This window comes from Oryzias latipes, chromosome 21 (genome assembly GCF_002234675.1).
Source record: "Oryzias latipes chromosome 21, ASM223467v1".
Classification (NCBI taxonomy): Eukaryota; Metazoa; Chordata; class Actinopteri; order Beloniformes; family Adrianichthyidae; genus Oryzias; species Oryzias latipes.
In genome coordinates, this window is record NC_019879.2 from 20,723,235 (window position 1) to 20,740,776 (window position 17,542).

At 39.5% G+C, this 17,542-nt stretch overlaps 1 protein-coding gene across 7 annotated transcripts in view; it reads left to right on the plus strand.

Moving 5' to 3' along the window:
- Positions 1-17,542, plus strand: part of pkp4 (plakophilin 4) — a 93,228-nt gene that overhangs the window by 15,987 nt on the left and 59,699 nt on the right. For 6 of the 7 annotated variants that reach the window (XM_023950631.1, XM_023950632.1, XM_023950633.1 and 3 more), the window contains exon 2: positions 5,338-5,471. The exons of the other annotated variant lie outside the window; for it this stretch is intronic. In XM_023950631.1, coding sequence (XP_023806399.1) covers positions 5,343-5,471 — 129 coding nt within the window. In that variant the 5' untranslated portion in view covers positions 5,338-5,342. The remainder of the gene's footprint in view (positions 1-5,337; positions 5,472-17,542) is intronic. 7 annotated transcript variants of the gene reach the window in all.

Genomic DNA, 17,542 nt, shown 5'->3' on the forward strand with positions numbered 1-17,542 from the left:
GACCCATCCCCTAGGGGAGTGGTGTGCTGCAGACACCTCTGAGATCTGGAACATTTTGGTGAATTAGCCCCCCAATCTAACCCCATAATGCTAATGGGGGTCCCATTTCTAGAGTCTTTGGTATGACTCAGCCTGGATTTGAACTCACAACATTTCAGTCTCAGGGCAGACACTCTACCATAGAGCAATTGGCGCAGAGCGATGCTGAAGCCACAAAAACTGTGGATAAATGGATGTGATAAAGTGTAGCAGCTCTGCTAATCTCGCCTCTAGTTTTATTAAAGGACAAATACATTTTAACAACCATTTAAAAAACATATTAGGTGTAAATTGGTTTAAAAATCCATTTTGCCAGTTTCATCTATCAACTAAGTGCAAAAGATTTAAAAACTTCTTGTGGCTCAGCAAGAACAGACCGTCAGCTGATTCTTCTCAAATATTGTGTGGAATTGATGTCCATGTTAATTTCTCAGCACATCTCTATTTCTGTGCCGTGTGTCAGTGATGTAGTATCCCTTGCCCTCTTAAAGACAAATCTTCCACATCAGGAGATAATGGTTCTAATAGGCCTAATGGGTCTGACTCATTGCACCACTGCATGTGTGGGGTTGAGGGAAATTTATCTTCTTTTTAGGAAAAGTCAGGAATACAAGATGTGAGAAATTACCAAAGATATTTGTGTTGTGCAATGGTGTAATTGTGAGTTTCAATATCTAGGGGTTCTTTTTGAAACGATACAGATTGTTTCTGTAGAAAATTGTGATAAATGCATGTTTAACAAGTTATCCAGTCTCCTGTAGTTTTCAAGAAAAGCTGGGAAAAAATTGATTTTATTGATTAATTTGGATTTGTGGTTGTTGAAGGTGTTAGAAAAAGTAGTATTAATATTAAATTGTGGTTTAGGTATGACATGTGAGATGCCATAGGTTGTTTTTTTAGGGCTTAGCCACCACTCGTTCATAACACAATAAGGGATTGACTGCTTGCTGTCATTGGCTCTTTTCAGAAAAGTGTTTCATTTGGGTTCCTTTCTTTTCTTCTTTTTTTTTCTTGGATGGCATGGGGACTTATGCCAATTCCTTCTATGTCTTTTCTACTTTTATGTGCATGAAAGCCTTTATACATGATGAGTAAAAACCCAAAATTTATGAAAACACGTCTTTTTTTGAGACTTCTGTGGATGGACTCATAAAACCAAATTTAGTTAGTTGCATCAAGCAATTACTAACAGCACTGATCATTTCAAATCCAGCTTCACGCTCCAAAAATGTTTGCCTTACTTTCTTTTGTTCTTTTAATCCTATTTGTCTCTGTAAACTGTAATCTTGTGAAGATGTAAATGTAGCCATTAACTGGTATCAGATTTGCTACATCGGGCGTTTCAGGCAGGGTGGCCAAAGGCTCTGCTGGCTTTCTGGGGGATTAGAGCACACGTTCTTTTATGTCTCCTGCTGAAATTACGGCAGTATGGAAGAACCTAAGCTTGCCTAAACAGTTCTCAGTGCTTCTCAGTGTTAGGCATGTTTATGTAGGATTTTAAAGGGCTGGAACTGCTACGCCACTGCTAAAAACCTCCTTTTTTCTCCACCAGAACCATGTGTTACGTTTTGTTTGAAAGACAAGTTTTACACAAGACATGGTTGTATAAGAAGTTCATGGCCAGCCAAGTTTGAGGTCAGCAGATCAGATCATGTGATCCAAAAGTTTAGGGTGGGGTCGGTCTTGGATTTTTCTTGGCAAACTTGAGAAACTGAGAATTGTTTTTGCGCGGAAGGGAAGTTGAGCTCTGATTACAAAGAATGTTTTGCAAAAATGTTGACCAGTGAGACAGATGACAACTAATAAAGTCTGTTTTGTTTGACCTCGGTGTGTTATGTTGCCGTTTTACTTTATTCTTGTTGCTCCGTCCAGGGAAACAGCCAAAATGGTAATAATTAGATGCTTGATTACCTCCTTGTTTTGACTGGAATGAGGTCATATTGACTTTGTGGGGACTGTGCAACACGATCCTCAGACATTAACCTAATCACAGCCTTGAAATCTTGCACAGACTGGACTTGTTTTTTTTTTTAGCTTCTCATCTTCTTCTCAGTTATGTGCTGCTTGCTAAAGTTGTTGTCTTTCCTTACATTTTTCTGCCAGACTTTTTAACTGTCTTTTGTACCTTCTGTGTCAGGAGTGACACCAGCATAGAAACATTCCATGACTGTCCTTTGAGACTGTAGCAGGTCCTCAGATACATTGTTGCCTTCACTCTAAGTCAAGTTTCTCAGCATGCAGAAGCCAGCACAAATTATTCTGGTCTGGCTGTAATGGGGAATTTCAGCAGAAAGCCTCAAAGTTTTTTTCTTTTCTTTCTTTCGCTTAATGGTGCCTGCATAAATAACATTTCCTTTTGTGCTTGCTTTTTTCTTTCCTTGCTATTTTTCTATTTAAACTTCATATATACTTTTGCAAACGCATTTTGTAAACAGACTGTATGCATAGTTATTTTATTGTTTTGCAAATGTTATTGACTAGTAATCAAAGAAATTGTTGTAAATTAGAGTAAAATGATTAGTAAGAGCTATTCTTATGAATTAATATGGTCAACATTGTTCCTCCAGATGGAATCAAGAAAACCAGCTTGAGTTCAGCTTTCTATAATTTGGTCGGTAACATTCCACTGTGTTGCTCCTTCTGAAGCTTTGTCTGTGTTGTTCTCAGCTGTGTTTTTACACAAGTCCTAGCAGCTGAGCTATGTCAAATTCACACAGCTTGTGCTGTTTCCTGTTGCTGGGTTTTCTGGAAGTAGAGTTCCATGCCCTTGTCTCAAAGGCTGCAGGGAAAGGGAGGGGGGCACTGGGCCGGTGTGATTTGGGAATGTTGAATGAACCAGAAAGGAAATCTTGGAGACTGACAGCAGAATTCCGGGGATATCCTTTATGACTTGCTTGGTGGTGGTAGCATGTTAGTTGTTATTCTAAACCAAGGCTGACACCTGACTGTGGAGCTCAGACACATTGAATGACTAACACTGTTTCTTTGACATGCTCCTAGAATACCTTGGGGGGTCACGTTTCATCCAAGTATGTGGGGACTTTTTACGTGCTACACGCACATGCATAGCTTGTTTTCAACAACATGCATGTGGAAGCCATGCACCTTCTGAGTTACTGGATACCTTATGGTCATCTGCAGCTCTAGTTTCTGGTAAAGTTCCTTCTGATGTCCTGTCTCTCAACAGGCTAGCATCTTGTTAATTTGGGTCCAGCTTAAAAAGGACTTCTCTGTTTACTTAAATTATGTCAACAAATGGGAGACAAAACTGGTCATTTCCCCTAATAGTTTCCTCTTTTTTTTTTAAGTCTAAAGAGTCAAAATTGGAACTTGTCATTAATTCTGTCTGGAGCCATTTTATGCCCTCCAATTTTGTCTATTTGAAATCAGCCCCACACTTTTTGTTCCCAGATTTGACACAATCCTTGAAGTATCCAACGCTTTAGGTCCTCAAAAGACCACCAGAGGCAGGATGCAAAAGAACGTGATTTCTAATTGACTCTCATGTTAAAAGTTAAAGTAAAGATTTGACACCAAAAATAAGCATTTTAAGTCTGGTTTCAAGAGTCTTTAACTTTATATTGCTTTATTTCCATAGCCATGAAAACTGCTGTAGGCTTATTTTTATCATCAGTAATTTTGAATTAATTCAATCTTGAATTTGTGCATAATTGGGGCATGGTTTCTTGATTGGCAGGTGACTATACCCACCAAAGCTTCAAAGTTGTTGGGAGGTGTGAACATCCAAAAAGTTTTTCCTACCGTAGTTTTATTTCTTTTTGCAGAATCCAATGTATGACATCAGGAATAATCAGTCTAGTGCAGGGGTTTGCAACATTTACCACTCAAAGAGCCATTTGGAACCATTTCCCACAAATATTAAAACACAAGGAGCAGCAACACTCTTTGGAAAATCCGGTGTTTCCGGTGAATGGCATCATTTCCCCAGTTTAGTTTGTGAAGAGATGTTCCTTTTTTTTAATCCTCCGTCATTTAATGGGTTCTGATGAGAACCTTTGGCCACAAAACAAGCAAATATGTCATAATTAACTAGCAGTTAATATGCTTCTCCGATAGAATTTGTCGACAACTTTTTTCTCATCTCGATGAAGATGTTTTTGGGCAAAAGCTGCGAGTTTGGAATGTCTTGTTGCCACATTTGAGACTGATTCCTCATGACATATTAATCATACTGGTAAAGTCGTTGAAAGCAAACAAATCTGCCCAGGTGCCATTAAACGTACCGTTTTCTTCAGGAGCTTCAATTTTCTCGAAATTCTCCATCGTCGTCCTACCTTAGTTGGAACATTGTTGGGATTACACGCCAGCGGGAGTCTTGGCGGTGACACACATAGAACTTTACTTAGAAAATGTCTACATTCATTTTTTTTAAGATAATACTTTAACCTAGCACTGTAGCTTTTTTTAAAAACATTATATTTATGAACCTTTCCTGTCTACTGCGTGCCGACCGTAGTCGTCAGCACAAGGGATCAGTTCCAGGGACGAGCAGCTCGCCTGGTTCTGACCCGGAGAGGTTCTGCATGATGAGGCTTTCATTCCCCTCTCATTCAACATCAATAAACATGTACTTACTTTTTAGAAGAACTTTCCATCCCATGACAGACTCTGGTCCGCGTTCACAGCCGCAGACACGCCCCCTCTGCGCGTTCACGCTGCTTTCCTCCTTTTGTCCGCTGGGACATCCCAACGGTGTTAAATGCACCATGACAATCTTAGAACATAATAGTTATTTCACAAAACCACAGAGAGCCACAGGACAGGAATGATAGATCTGCATACGGAGCCGCAGGTCGCCGACCCCTGGTCTAGTGGATACGTATCTATGTTTTAATACATAATCTGAAATAGTTTGTGTATTGTGGACAGCTCTTTTAAGAATTTCTGTTGATTATTGTTTTCGTTCACAGAGTTGTCATTGTTCGGTTTGTATTTCATCTTTATCACACTATCAAACATAAATCATTTGTTGCATGTTGTCTCGTGGCCATATGGCATAAATTTGCACTGTCATAGATCTCAAACATTGACGGTCCTTCTCTCTTGGAGCCATATGGCATGTGTGGGTGGATGTTTGTGTGCTGCGTTAGCACCCAGAGTGACTTCTCTCCGTCACTTGCCAGTGTGTCGTAGGGAGGGGTTGAATCAAGTGTGTATTTATTTGAAATGTGGATTTCCGCAGGCATGCACATATTTCAGTGTGTAAGATATGTCCTTTCTTTTGCCAAGGGAATGTGCTGACTAGATCTTTGTGTATATATATGTGTGTGTGCACAGGAGGAATGCCTGCTCCTGAGCAGAGCCCACTGACGGAGGAAGGGCTTCTGCTGACCATCCACAACTGCTCAACTGGCCGCAAAATGGAGGCTGATAGAACAGCCAATAACATCCTGGCCTCCGTCAAAGAACAGGTCATTTCACCTCCTTTAAAGTGCTCGCAGTCCCTGTGACTCATGCTCTGTCTCATTACTTGACACTCTTCAAGTTTATATGAAGCACTTATGGATTGTAGCTTTTATAGAAGTTTTTCCAATGTGACCCACACGAAATGTACATCTTTGTACAGCACGGGTAGGATCTTGGTGGAGTTTTAGTTTTGGTTTTTTTTTTAGTTCTATGGGCCTTGGTGAGATAGAGGCGTAGGGTGTCACCCCCACTGCAGAGTCGGTTTAAAAACTCAACTCTTAGTTTTTGCTGTTTTGTTAAAATGGCACAAAAGATTAGTTGATGAGCAATCCAAAAATGTCTTCTTGAAGCTAGAAACAAGATAGAAAAATGCTGAGTTTTTGCACTGCAGTATATACTAGAGCAGTCTAAAGGACACAATACTGTGGTGTTTTCTTCATTTTTGAATAGCTGAAGTATTGTTATTTCACAAGAAAAGCAAACTTGTTCATAAATGTGTAAAATAAATGTCGTGCAGTTCAATGCAAATGCCACAAAGGCTTACATTATTTTCCAATTTTCAGTTGTTACAGCTTAGTTCATTCCAGTTCACTAAGATTTAGAAGCCATTGTTATGAGAAAAACTATGCAGCTGCCCTATTTACCAACTCATTCATAATTTCTTGAAGAATCAATTGGAGTGGTTTTGGTCATGTGGACAGTTTGATATCCTGGTTGATAACTGCCTCTGGCCACAATCTGGTTCGGCCTATAGCCGCGGTTACATGTACAAAATATCCTGATCGGATCAATGGTCGGATTGGAATTCAACCGTGTACATGGGCCCAGAAAACCTTTTTCCGATTAGAACAAACGTTTACATGCGCAGCACTTCCGGTCGGAATAAATCAGGTGCACGTGCGCAGTTCTGTTTAAAATACCGGAAGAGGAAAAAAGTCCCGCTGTAAACAAGCCAAGCTGCCACATAAACATATATGTAGCAGCTCCCTCAGGACGTCAGGGGGCACGAAGCGCTCCTTCACGGCGCCCCCCTCGCGAGGGGTGTCGGAAAAGATAGGAAGGGAGGGCGAGGGCGGAGCGCAGAGGCATCCACGTCTCGCACCGGGCGTCTGCGGAGCAGCAGTGACACACGATAGGAATAAACCATTTACATGAACAACGATCGGATCAAAAATCGGCATAACCCACCTATAACCCACCATCTCGATCGGAAATAAATTTTGATACGAACGAGTCCGATCGGGGCAGACCATTCCGAACGGCAGGTTAAGATGACGCATTTTTCTTCCGATCAGGCATTCTTTCCAAAAACTTTTGTCCGTGTTAATGCAGCTAATGAAATAACCAGAAACGTCAGCAGTAGCAAAGTTTCAAAGCTTCAGAAGGGACATGCCCTCTGACTCACCCTATCCCTGCCTTTGTGATTCATCTGCACCCCATGTGGTCACTTTCGTTTTGCCTCACACACACATAAATCCTCCTTTGCATTCTGGCTTCATTGTAATTTTTTTTTCTCTTGGAAGTCCAGCACCGGGCAGAACATTGTCATTCTTTTGGATATGTTCCAGCATATATTTTCTTCTTTACGGACAAACCTTTTGGCTCAACCTTATCTGGTGTTTCTTTTTAATGAGTTGGGAGATTCCTCTTAGATTTGCTGCTTGAAGCTGTTTACTTTAGGGAGGGACGTAGAGGGAAGTACCTCACCTTCTTATCTCACCTTCCTCCTTGAGGTTTTCCTTGGTGGCCCATGCAGCCAGGGCAGGAATCCATGCAGGCAAACAGGAAAAGCAAGTATTCCGCCTGCCTTGATTTTTAAACCGACCGGTAGGAAACATTCCCATAAGGTATTTAAGCTAATGTTCCGTCTGTTAAATTGTCGTTTCTTTTTCTTTTAGGCACCTTTGACTTAGACAGGCTAAGAAAAGGGCAAGTAAGGATAGAACTTCATAGGAAGTCAGAGTGAAGGCTTTTTTCCGCCCTGTGGTTTGTGTAAGGTTTTCCTGTGATTGTTGAGAGCCCCAGCTTTCGGGGATCGTGTTGTTGGTGTAAACACACTAGTCGGCTGTGCTGTGTTGTATCCCTGCTCATGCTGAAGGCTTTGGCGCTGGGCGGCTGCTTGCGTGGTGAGTGTTAATCTGTAGCTCAGTTTTGATGGTTGGTGTTTTTTTTCCTTTCATTTTTCTAGTCAGTGACTTACTCAGCTTATCCGTCTTTCTCTCTCCAAACTTCAGCTTCTGTCACAGTTATAGTTACAGCCACACAGAGCTGCCCAGATGCCCAAAAAAGGAGATAGCCACCAACTTTTTGTCTGGTTTTATTCTCTCAACGTGTTTCCTTGCTTGGAGACGAGACCTCTCTTTTTTTCTACATATTGAAGCGCTGCCTTTAGAGTGTTTTTTTTGTTATAGCATGTAATGCACTGGGGTTTCTACTTAAAGATTAAATCTTCCTTCATTTAATGTTGAAATACTGGCATTTATCCTACGCACAGTATTCAGAGAACGTTAAGTATTCATCATTTTATGTTTGGTGGAAAAGGATTTTATCAGCGCTTAAATCAACCACAGGAGGTTTTCTCGGATAATTAGGCTCACCTATTTCTGCCTGTTTTATTCTAGATTCGATTAAACTAGCCAAAGATAAACATATGGATTCATCAATTATGGACTTGTTTCCCATCAGTCGGGCTTTTCCAATTTTGCTTTCCTATTAATGATCAAAGCTTTTGAACTATTTTTTATACCTGATACGTGATGTGCAGAGCATGTCTGGCTTTACTATTATTATTATTAATTATAAGAGCAAAGGTTATAGTAATAGTAATAATAATAATTTGCTTAAACCTACTTTTTCCCTTAACAGTTAAAATTCTGAAGTTTTCTTATTATTTTATTATCTTTTGAAAGTGAGGAGAGGTTGAGATAAGTTGATGAAGATGTTGCACACCTGTGCAATAATCATGCTGTCTAATCAGCATCTTGATATGGCACACCTGCGAGGTGGGATGGATTGTCTTGGCAAAGGAGAAGTGCTCACTATCACAGATTTAGACAGATTTGTGAACAATATTTCAGAGAACTGGTTATTTTGTGTATGTGGAAAATGTTCCACATCTTTGAGTTCATACCATAAAAAATGGGAGCAATAACAAAAGTGTTGCGTTTATATTTTTGGTCAGTGTAAATACAGGCTATAATACTATTAAATGTTACATTTTATATGAGCAAATATATAATAAGTCATTCACAGCAAAGCATTAGACAGTTTAAATACAATTGTTGTGGATTTGTGTTATGCATCCACTTTTCAAAATAAGTGTATTTACTTTGAGAGCAAATCTATAAGAAACATAAACTTGAAATTTGATTGCTTGGTTTTACAGACTTTGCAATGTGAACCACGTTCAGCAGCCTTCAAGAACACGTCTGGTTTGATTTTAAAAGAAGCATGCAGGATTCCTTATTTGGTATTTAGCAAGAGGGTTTGACATCTTTAGTGCGTGCATCTTTGCAGAGGTCAGGCGTTACAGAGCATCTCAGTGATGGTTGAGCTAATCTATTCTTTCAAAAACATCACCCTGGAGAAAAGCAGCTGCTGGAATGGAGTGCCCTTTAGCAGTGACAGCTCTGATATCGCCCTCAAAAGGCGCATCTTAATGTTCACACACGTCCTCAGTTGCCCAGCGTTGGACCTATTTTTGTCGTATTGGCCTTTAAGCATCAACAGGCAGAAAATGAGAGCAATGATAGCTCAAAAACAAACCTAACAAGTTTAAATACCCCAGTATTCGTTATAAAGCACATTTGTTTAAGTTTTTTTTTAAACATACATGACATCCCCCGTGAGTCAGAGTGAAGACAGTTTTGTTGAATATGACGCTTTTTCAACGTTTTGTGTTTTTCTAATTAATAAAGTCACATTCAGTATTAAAAAAAAACTACATTTGGACGTGCAGGCCTTTGTCGCCCACATACATACATGCTAAACATGAGAAAAAATATCTGATCCCTACTTTAGACATTTAATTTTATGTTTTCATTGTATTCTAAGGCTTTTTTTGGGTTACTTTCTTATCCTTTTAGCTCTAAAATTTAGAATTATGTAAGTTGTGCTAGAAAACATTTACTGGTATACGACATGTAGGAGTAGGACTTTATTATATTGTTATTATTGAATAGTGCAGTGATGAGATAATGTAATAAAAACCCAACAAACATAAATTGAATGTTACATTAACAAGCAGACTAATGAGTTTCTACAACCTGTGGTGACCCAGCATTAAGTTCTGAGAACCTCACTCTTTGGTGTAAGCTCCACGTAGGAAGCACATATAACCTCCAGTGATTGCTATGCAAATACTTGATCCTGTTAAGCAAGCTATTAAATCGTGGCAAAGCCATAAATTAACATGTGCAAATAAAAGCTCTAATAAAATCAGTATCTATCCATGTTTAAAACCCGCTGAATCTTTTTCAGGGTCATGGGATAGCTGGAGCCTTACCCAGATACTGTCGGGCAAAGGCGGGGTAGACTTCTACAGATTAACCTGTGAAGCATGTTTTTTTAGACTGTGGGAAAAAGCCCTAGAGAAAATCCACACATGCACAAGGAGAACATGTAGAGGAAGCATCCAGCCAGGATTCAAACCAGAGCTTTCTTGGTGTGACTTAGTGTGAGCAACCATTGTGCCACCATGCAGCCCGCTGCAATTGCTGTAGAGTGGCTCTCTTCTGCAACCTGCCTCCAATAGTTCCAGGATAAACATTTGGTCATATAGTAGGTTTCGTTGTAGCTGTGGATAGAATTTCTCTCCTATTTTCTTTATAATGTCTTCCGCATGCATTATATGTATCTACAGCCTCTTCTAATACTATACAGAACCGTAACCTTTTTGAGACTGTTTTCTTTTGAACGAGATAGGCAGCATACCTATGCAGAGCACCAGCCTGACCTCACACTGGCTGCTGTTTCTGTTAAATGCTTGATGAGCTGGCAGAAATATTACCCTCTGTGTGGTACCTATCAGGGGTTGACATAGCCCAGAAATTTGCACTGGCCCACAGGGCCAGTAGTTTTTGAAACTTACTGGCCCTGCCTGAAAGTTACTGGCCCGACACCGCGCATAGCGGGACCCGCCGCTCCGCAGGTGCTTGCAACTTTAGGGGGGTCCGGGGGCATGCCCCCCCGGAAACTTTTAATATGGTGCAATTTGGTGCATTCTGGTGACATCACTTATTTCTACACTTTTCAATGACTGAAAATAGACCATATCAAACTTAAATCTGCTCTAGTCTGTTTCAGATGTTTTGAAGAGAGCACTGCAGTGTAGTAGGTAACACTAGTTCAGAGGTTTTCATGGTACTTCTAACGGCAAATATCACAATAAATCATAAACCTTAAATGTGTTAAAACAATCTAATGGCAGCTTGAACCATTTAACGAATCAAATAAATCCCTTAATGCATTTGACCAATCGGATGGACGCCTTCACATTGTTGACCAATCAGATGGAGCCCTGTTATGTTAGATGTTTGTAACCTATGTCAACGAGGGTCATTTGGAGTATAATTTTTAAACTGGGAATGGTTATTTGGTTATTTTGCTGTTTGTTTATATACCGCAAATTATATCGTTATCGCAATTTTAATCTCTGATATCGCATATCGCGAGTTTTCCTCATATTGTGCAGGTCTAACTGAGATCATTCAGCTAACTAGAAATACTTACTGCTTACAGTGTTGTAAAGAAAAACAAAATTAAGTAGTTTAACATTCTACTGCATTTGAGTCTGAGATTCAGGTATTTGGAGTTGCCTTTGATTCTTTGACATTCAGCTTAAAGCTTAGTGCATACAGTTTCATCTTCAATGCATTCATTAAATATCTTGCTGTCCATACTACTAATTCCACCCATTACTCCATCCAACATATTCCTATCTATTCCTGCCATGTCTTCCACATCTCTGACATGCTTCAGTCTCTCTTCAGTGACGGTGTCAGATTTATAATCAAATGTAATAATAACCCACTGGCTTGTGCCTTCGTTGTTGCTGTTTAACATTGTTTTGTATTGAATTGTTACATTCAATAAAGTTTGAAAAAAAAAAGTAGTGAGCGCGTGCCGCGTGGTACTCTGCAGTGAAAGCCGCGCGCGCGCAGGCGGGAGAGAAGGAGAAGTGATCAAAGGTTTCCCATAGAAACCCTTGAAGTCTGAACACAGGACTAGCAGAAAAAACAAATTATGAAGACGAGGTAAATCTACACGTTTTCGCAAAATTTACTTTATTGAAAAAGGTGAAGAATATATAAACCGTTAGATATTTTAGTGGCCCGAGCGGACAAGTGAAAAGTAAAGTCTTGTGGTCCGCACTGCTCGAAAACAGGACCGGGCCAGCGGACAAATGGCTATGTCGAGCCCTGCCTATCCAAACCTTTATCCTATTTTAATGAATCCAAAGTCCACTTTGTCTCCTTTTGGTTCACAAATATATGTACAATAAGAGCTGCTATAAATTTTGACCTATCCTCCTCTTGTTCCTCTGCCAGCCATTGCTGCTGTGACGCAGGGACGGAGAAATCTAGAGGCACACTGGCCTCGATTATAGTCATAAAAATGGAAGCCCAGTTCCAAGCAATTACCCCATGGGGGACTAGAACACGTATAGGAAAGGAAGTGAGACGGATTCTGAGGTAGAGGATGCAGGTGAAGGAGAGTGCTGAAATATTCCAAAGAGAGGCAACATGCTTGGGGGGGAAATGGTGGTAACTGAAGGGAGAAGGACAAAAGTGAGACAGTGACCATGATGGGGGAGGACAAAGTCAGAAGGGCTGTCACCTGTGAACGGTTTGCTCACTGTGACAGGAGGCCGTCAATGCAGTGGAAAACAGAAAAGGGGGAAGAGAGGATAATCTGTTTTCAATGTGACATGATGTCAGTGGGCTGCTGTGTCTAGACTAGCACAGCACTGTCGTTTGAACTCATCCACGGGAGATATCCTCCCAACTAGCCTGCTAATACTCATCACCATCACTGTCATCCTTATTGCTGTAATCACGGCCACAGTCAACAGCACGCAGAGGACACAGCCACTGGTGAGCAGAACATGCGGTCTGCATACAGCACACTATACTACCCCAGAAACTCTAAAGGGAAGGACAGATGAAAGACTTCGATTTTTTTTTTAATGAAGTTGGTCTGATTTGGTCCAAATGTCTAGAGGAGCTTCTGATGTTCCCGGTCAGTCTCTGGACAGTCTCAGATAGCTTTTGCCTTTTATTGTGGCCTAAAGCAGCGCTGTTTTTCTTTGACACAACAGTATTGATCTCTCTATGTTCAACAGTCTGTATGAGTCGCTGTGGCCGACCGATCACACTGCTGCTGTTCGGAAGTTTTTTGTTCCAGTCTCAGAGATACAGATTACCTTTATAGGAAGCCCAGATTTACGCAAGAATACAACTCGCTGTGATCATATGCTTTTACAAAGAAGAGTCTGTTCTAGTTCAACAGCTTCTTCCTGCGCAAACCAGAGGCAAATGTTTCCATCAATAAGTCAAGGCATATTCTGGATTTTGAATAATTTAGTGCAGTGGTACCATTTGTCTTTAGACTGGTCCGCGCCCCATTTGGTACCGGGCGGCAGAAATATGCAAACGCCAACTTTGATTTTTTTCTGTTTTGCCTATTTTCTGATACTAAAGGAAGTTTTATTTTCTATTCTGTTCACCACATCCGTCTGTCTTGACATGTCACGTGACTTTAAGCAGCTGCTTGGACCGCAAAGTTGGTAGCTCAATGCTTAAAAGCTAACAAAAGCCAAACGATAAAACACATATTTGGAAGGTTCTTTGGGGAGAAAAGAGACAGTGGGGAAAGCTTTATTTATCCATCACACCTTAAAAGTTGGCTGAAGTTAACATCCAGTTGGTGGTATCCACTTTGACATAAAAGGCAAAATCTTCATCACCAAGTCTAAGTTTAAACCAGCTGCAAACATTTTACAGAGAATGAAGATTCAATCAAATAAAGTTGCTGATTTGTGGAAACTTGTAAAAGGGACATTTATGAATTTTCCTACAGCAAGGGGAAAATTTGGCAGGCATCTCTTAAGAAATTTGAGCACAGAAAATGTTCCTTGGTGTTAAAAAATATACAAGGAATCAGGATTTATGTAAAAACAAAATATGATCAATCTTTTTTTCCTGAAAGATGATCAGAGACTGGATTACATTTTCAGTATTATAATTAGGGCTGCACAATATACCGCAAATTTATCGTTATCCTAATATCCAGCTCTGCAAAATGCATATCGCAAAAGATGGCGAGAATCGCAATAAATCGTAAACCTTAAACGTGTTAAAACAATCTTATGGCAGCTGGAAGTATTTAATGAATCAAATAAATCCTTTTATGTGTTTGACCAATCGGATGGACGGCTTCACGTTGTTGACCAATCGGATGGAGGCCTTTAATGTTAGATGTTTGTCACCTATGTCGACGAGGGTCATTTGAAGTATAATTTGAAACTGTTGCATTGAAATTGGAATGGTAATTTTGGTTATTTTACAATTTGTCTATATACCGCAAATTAAATCATTATCGCAATATTTATCTCTAATATCGCAGATCGCGAGTTTTCCTCATATTGTGCAGCCCTAGTTATAATGGTATTTTATTAAAAAAACTGTACTTATGCTTTTATTAAATAATAATCAGAAATAACTTCTACAAATCAACAACTTTGTTTCATTGAATCTTCAACATCTGTAAAAAAAATGAAAAATAAAAATTGAACTGATGTTTTCAGATTTTTAAAAAATAGATTTCTTGTAGTAGCGTTTAGATTTGAAAACAAGTATTTTCAGGAATTGGAAGCCTAAAAATCCTAAACACAAACTTCATTCCCGTTTGGACTGGTCCGTAAAAATATTGTCTGACCAGTCCCTGGTCTGAATAACTTGGGGACCACTGCTTTAATGGAACCTTTACTCTAAAAGCACAGCTGGCGGCCTGACCAGTAAAAAATATAGATAGATGTCTGTCATCCTTGCTTATATTTTCTTAAAGACCCACTCCAATGAAAATGATGTTTGATTTTACAAAAACAGATATAGGAAGTTTCAAAACTATTGCCCTCTTTCCAGTGGCAGCATGCAATGGTGTGCCTGTTGTGTTGTGATAGATTTACTGTCTGGGGGGGTGGGGGGTGGGGGGGGGGGGTGGGGATAAATCTGCTCCAAGTTGCTTGCCTGATGCATTTACTTGCTGGATAACATCTGACTTTTCAGTGACTGTCTGTCATCAGCTGGTCAAGCCCACATGTAGGATTCTGGTTACTGGCTGAACATTCAGCTCATTACTAAAAGTTATTGAGAAATTCTGACTCATTCTGTCCCTTTTGTTTGCTTTCTAGATGTATAATTCAGGAACTCAAACTTATTATTTGAATGACCTGTAAAACTGTCAAAACTGTCAGATCAGATGAAGGAATTTGGATTTAAATCCTTCCAAAGATCATTTTTGACAGACTATTGTGGAATTGGGCATTTTTCTTTTGTACCATCTTTGACAGTCTTTCAACTGTTGTCATTCTTTTGAATAGCAAGAATTGGTACCATTTGTCTCCCTTTTATACATCATTTTTTCTTCCAGTAGTCTCAATATATCTTGTAAATGCCAGTAAAATGTTGTTTCATTTAGTCCTCTTTTATTTTTTATGAAATCATAGCTTTTGAGATATTTTTAGATAATTTCTCTCATTTCTGGTAGGTAAGAAACTGAGGTTTGGTCAAATGAATACATCCCACATAACCTATGATAAAGACTGGCATTGACACGTGTTATTGCCACATGTGCCCACAAGTGACATTGCTATTGTTCATGCAATATTTATACATGCTCCGAAGGAAAGCTCAAACAATCATCAAGATGCACAGACCAAAACAGAATTTTATGGAGTGATGATTTAAAAGTCACCCTAAGAGTATACGGTAATATGTCCTACAAAAAGCATTTGTTATTAATTTGTTAAACCAGATTTAATTTGACAGCTACTTTTTATTTTTTATTGTCAATTAGTAAAGGAGTTGTAGAGTTTTATTACTGATAGTTTAATAGTTATAGGAATGAAACAAGTAAAATAGAAAGGATAGAATCCACTTGTGTTTAGAAATCTCCCTTGAGGAGAGTTGGGATTTATTCTCTAAAAGCAGAGAGAATTTAAATTATTTAGAGCCGTGACTCAGATACTTGCCAGAAAGTCAAATGTTCTTGAATTCCATTATCTGCAGTCATGTGGTTGAGTAACTTGAGGTAATCATTTTCCTTGTGATGTTAACAGTTCCTTGTGTTGTTTGGGGAGTAAAAAACCTACTCTTGCTTTAATGCTAAAGTATATTGAGTTTTGCAGACTTTTCCCCCACAAAAATCAAAGTCCTGCCACAGCAGCTCCAGCTCGAAGAGTCCAAATGTTGACGTGGCAACTTCCCATGGATTTTTCTTATCTTTCTTTTGTCTCTGGTCAGGAGGCATTGGTTTGTGCACAAAAGCTTAAGGAAAAAAGCACCAAAAAAGGTTTTGTAAAGTAATGGAACCATGTTTACCACTGAGACTACAAATTGACATGGATTGAATTGTCGTCTCAACTCGTGCTAGAACTTTGCAGATTTTAATTGTACAAAGAATTAGTGATGCGTTGTGTTTTTGTGGACTATAATGCAGATTAACTTTTGAACCTGGGAGATGTCGTTCTAAATAACTCGCGTTCTTTGACATACTGTTACACTTTGACTGTTTACGCAATCAACGTGAATCAGCTCATTATGACGTGGAGAGAGCAGCTTGGAGATATGTGTTGCATATTGCTGCAAAATAGAAACAAAAAGCCACTTTTGTTTTTAACAGCTGATTTACAGTGATTGTGATGGCACATCCCTACTGTAAAGTGTTGCATATCAGCGTGTGCCTGCTTTTCTCGACCTTAGGGGGTTGAAACAATGAATCAATGAATCAACTAATCCAACCAGATCCATCTGTCTGGGGAAAGTTATTAATCAAATCAAACCCAATCAACTTGTGCCATTAAAAAAAATTAATTGATTTTAATCGATCTTGGAAAATACCATTTGGTTTAAGGCATAGTTGGTTTATTTTACTAAAACGTAAAAACAACCTAGTGTCATTAGAGCAGACAGCTCACACGTGATGGCAGGAAAAAATGAGCACGCAGTCATTTCAGTCCAATGTGTGGAAACACTCTGAATTTTGCAAAGACGTGTGACCATACAGTATGCTAGAATGTTCTAATAATGTTCCGTTTGTATTATTTTGATGTGGAAAAACAACAGTGGGAGAATTTTTTATGACACTTAAATGTGAAGGGATTTGCCATTAATTCTTGTTTACTTGTTTGTGCACATTTTTAATTTACACTTGATGATCTTGTAAGAAAGACAAAGAATCTGGAAAACTTCACCTGCACTGTTTAGTACCCAGGTGAAGAGTTATGGTAGTTGACAGGATGTTGACCCTGAAGATAATTCTCTGGTTATTCTAAACAAAACATTTAAAACTGTATCACGCCGCAAAGCTGCAGACTACAAAGGCTTTAATGTTCAGACAATCCACCAAGCCCTATGTCTTTGTGATTTACCTATAATAAGGTAGAAAGATGTATACTTGGATTGCACGTTTAGATCTTGATTAAGACCCCAAATCACCTAACAGTTTCATTCCCTCATGCACAGACCATAGACTGAAAAAATAATGGGCAAAATCGAGGTGTGATGTCACCTATAGAAAACGCTTTACCTCCGGCTCTCGCAAAATGTGGAAAAATCCTTCACCGTTGCTTCCTGATGTGGGCGCCGCCATAATGAAACCAGTCGACAGTGATTGGTCCGAGTCGCTCTGGGTCATTGCATCTATGCCAATGGCGACAGTAGTTGCCATAGATACGATGACTCATAGTGACTTGGACCATCACTGTCCGCTAGTTTCAACATGGCGACACCTGTAGCAGGAAGCAATGGTACCTCCTATTTGGAAACACGAGAAGGGAGGGGCTGAGCTGTCCATT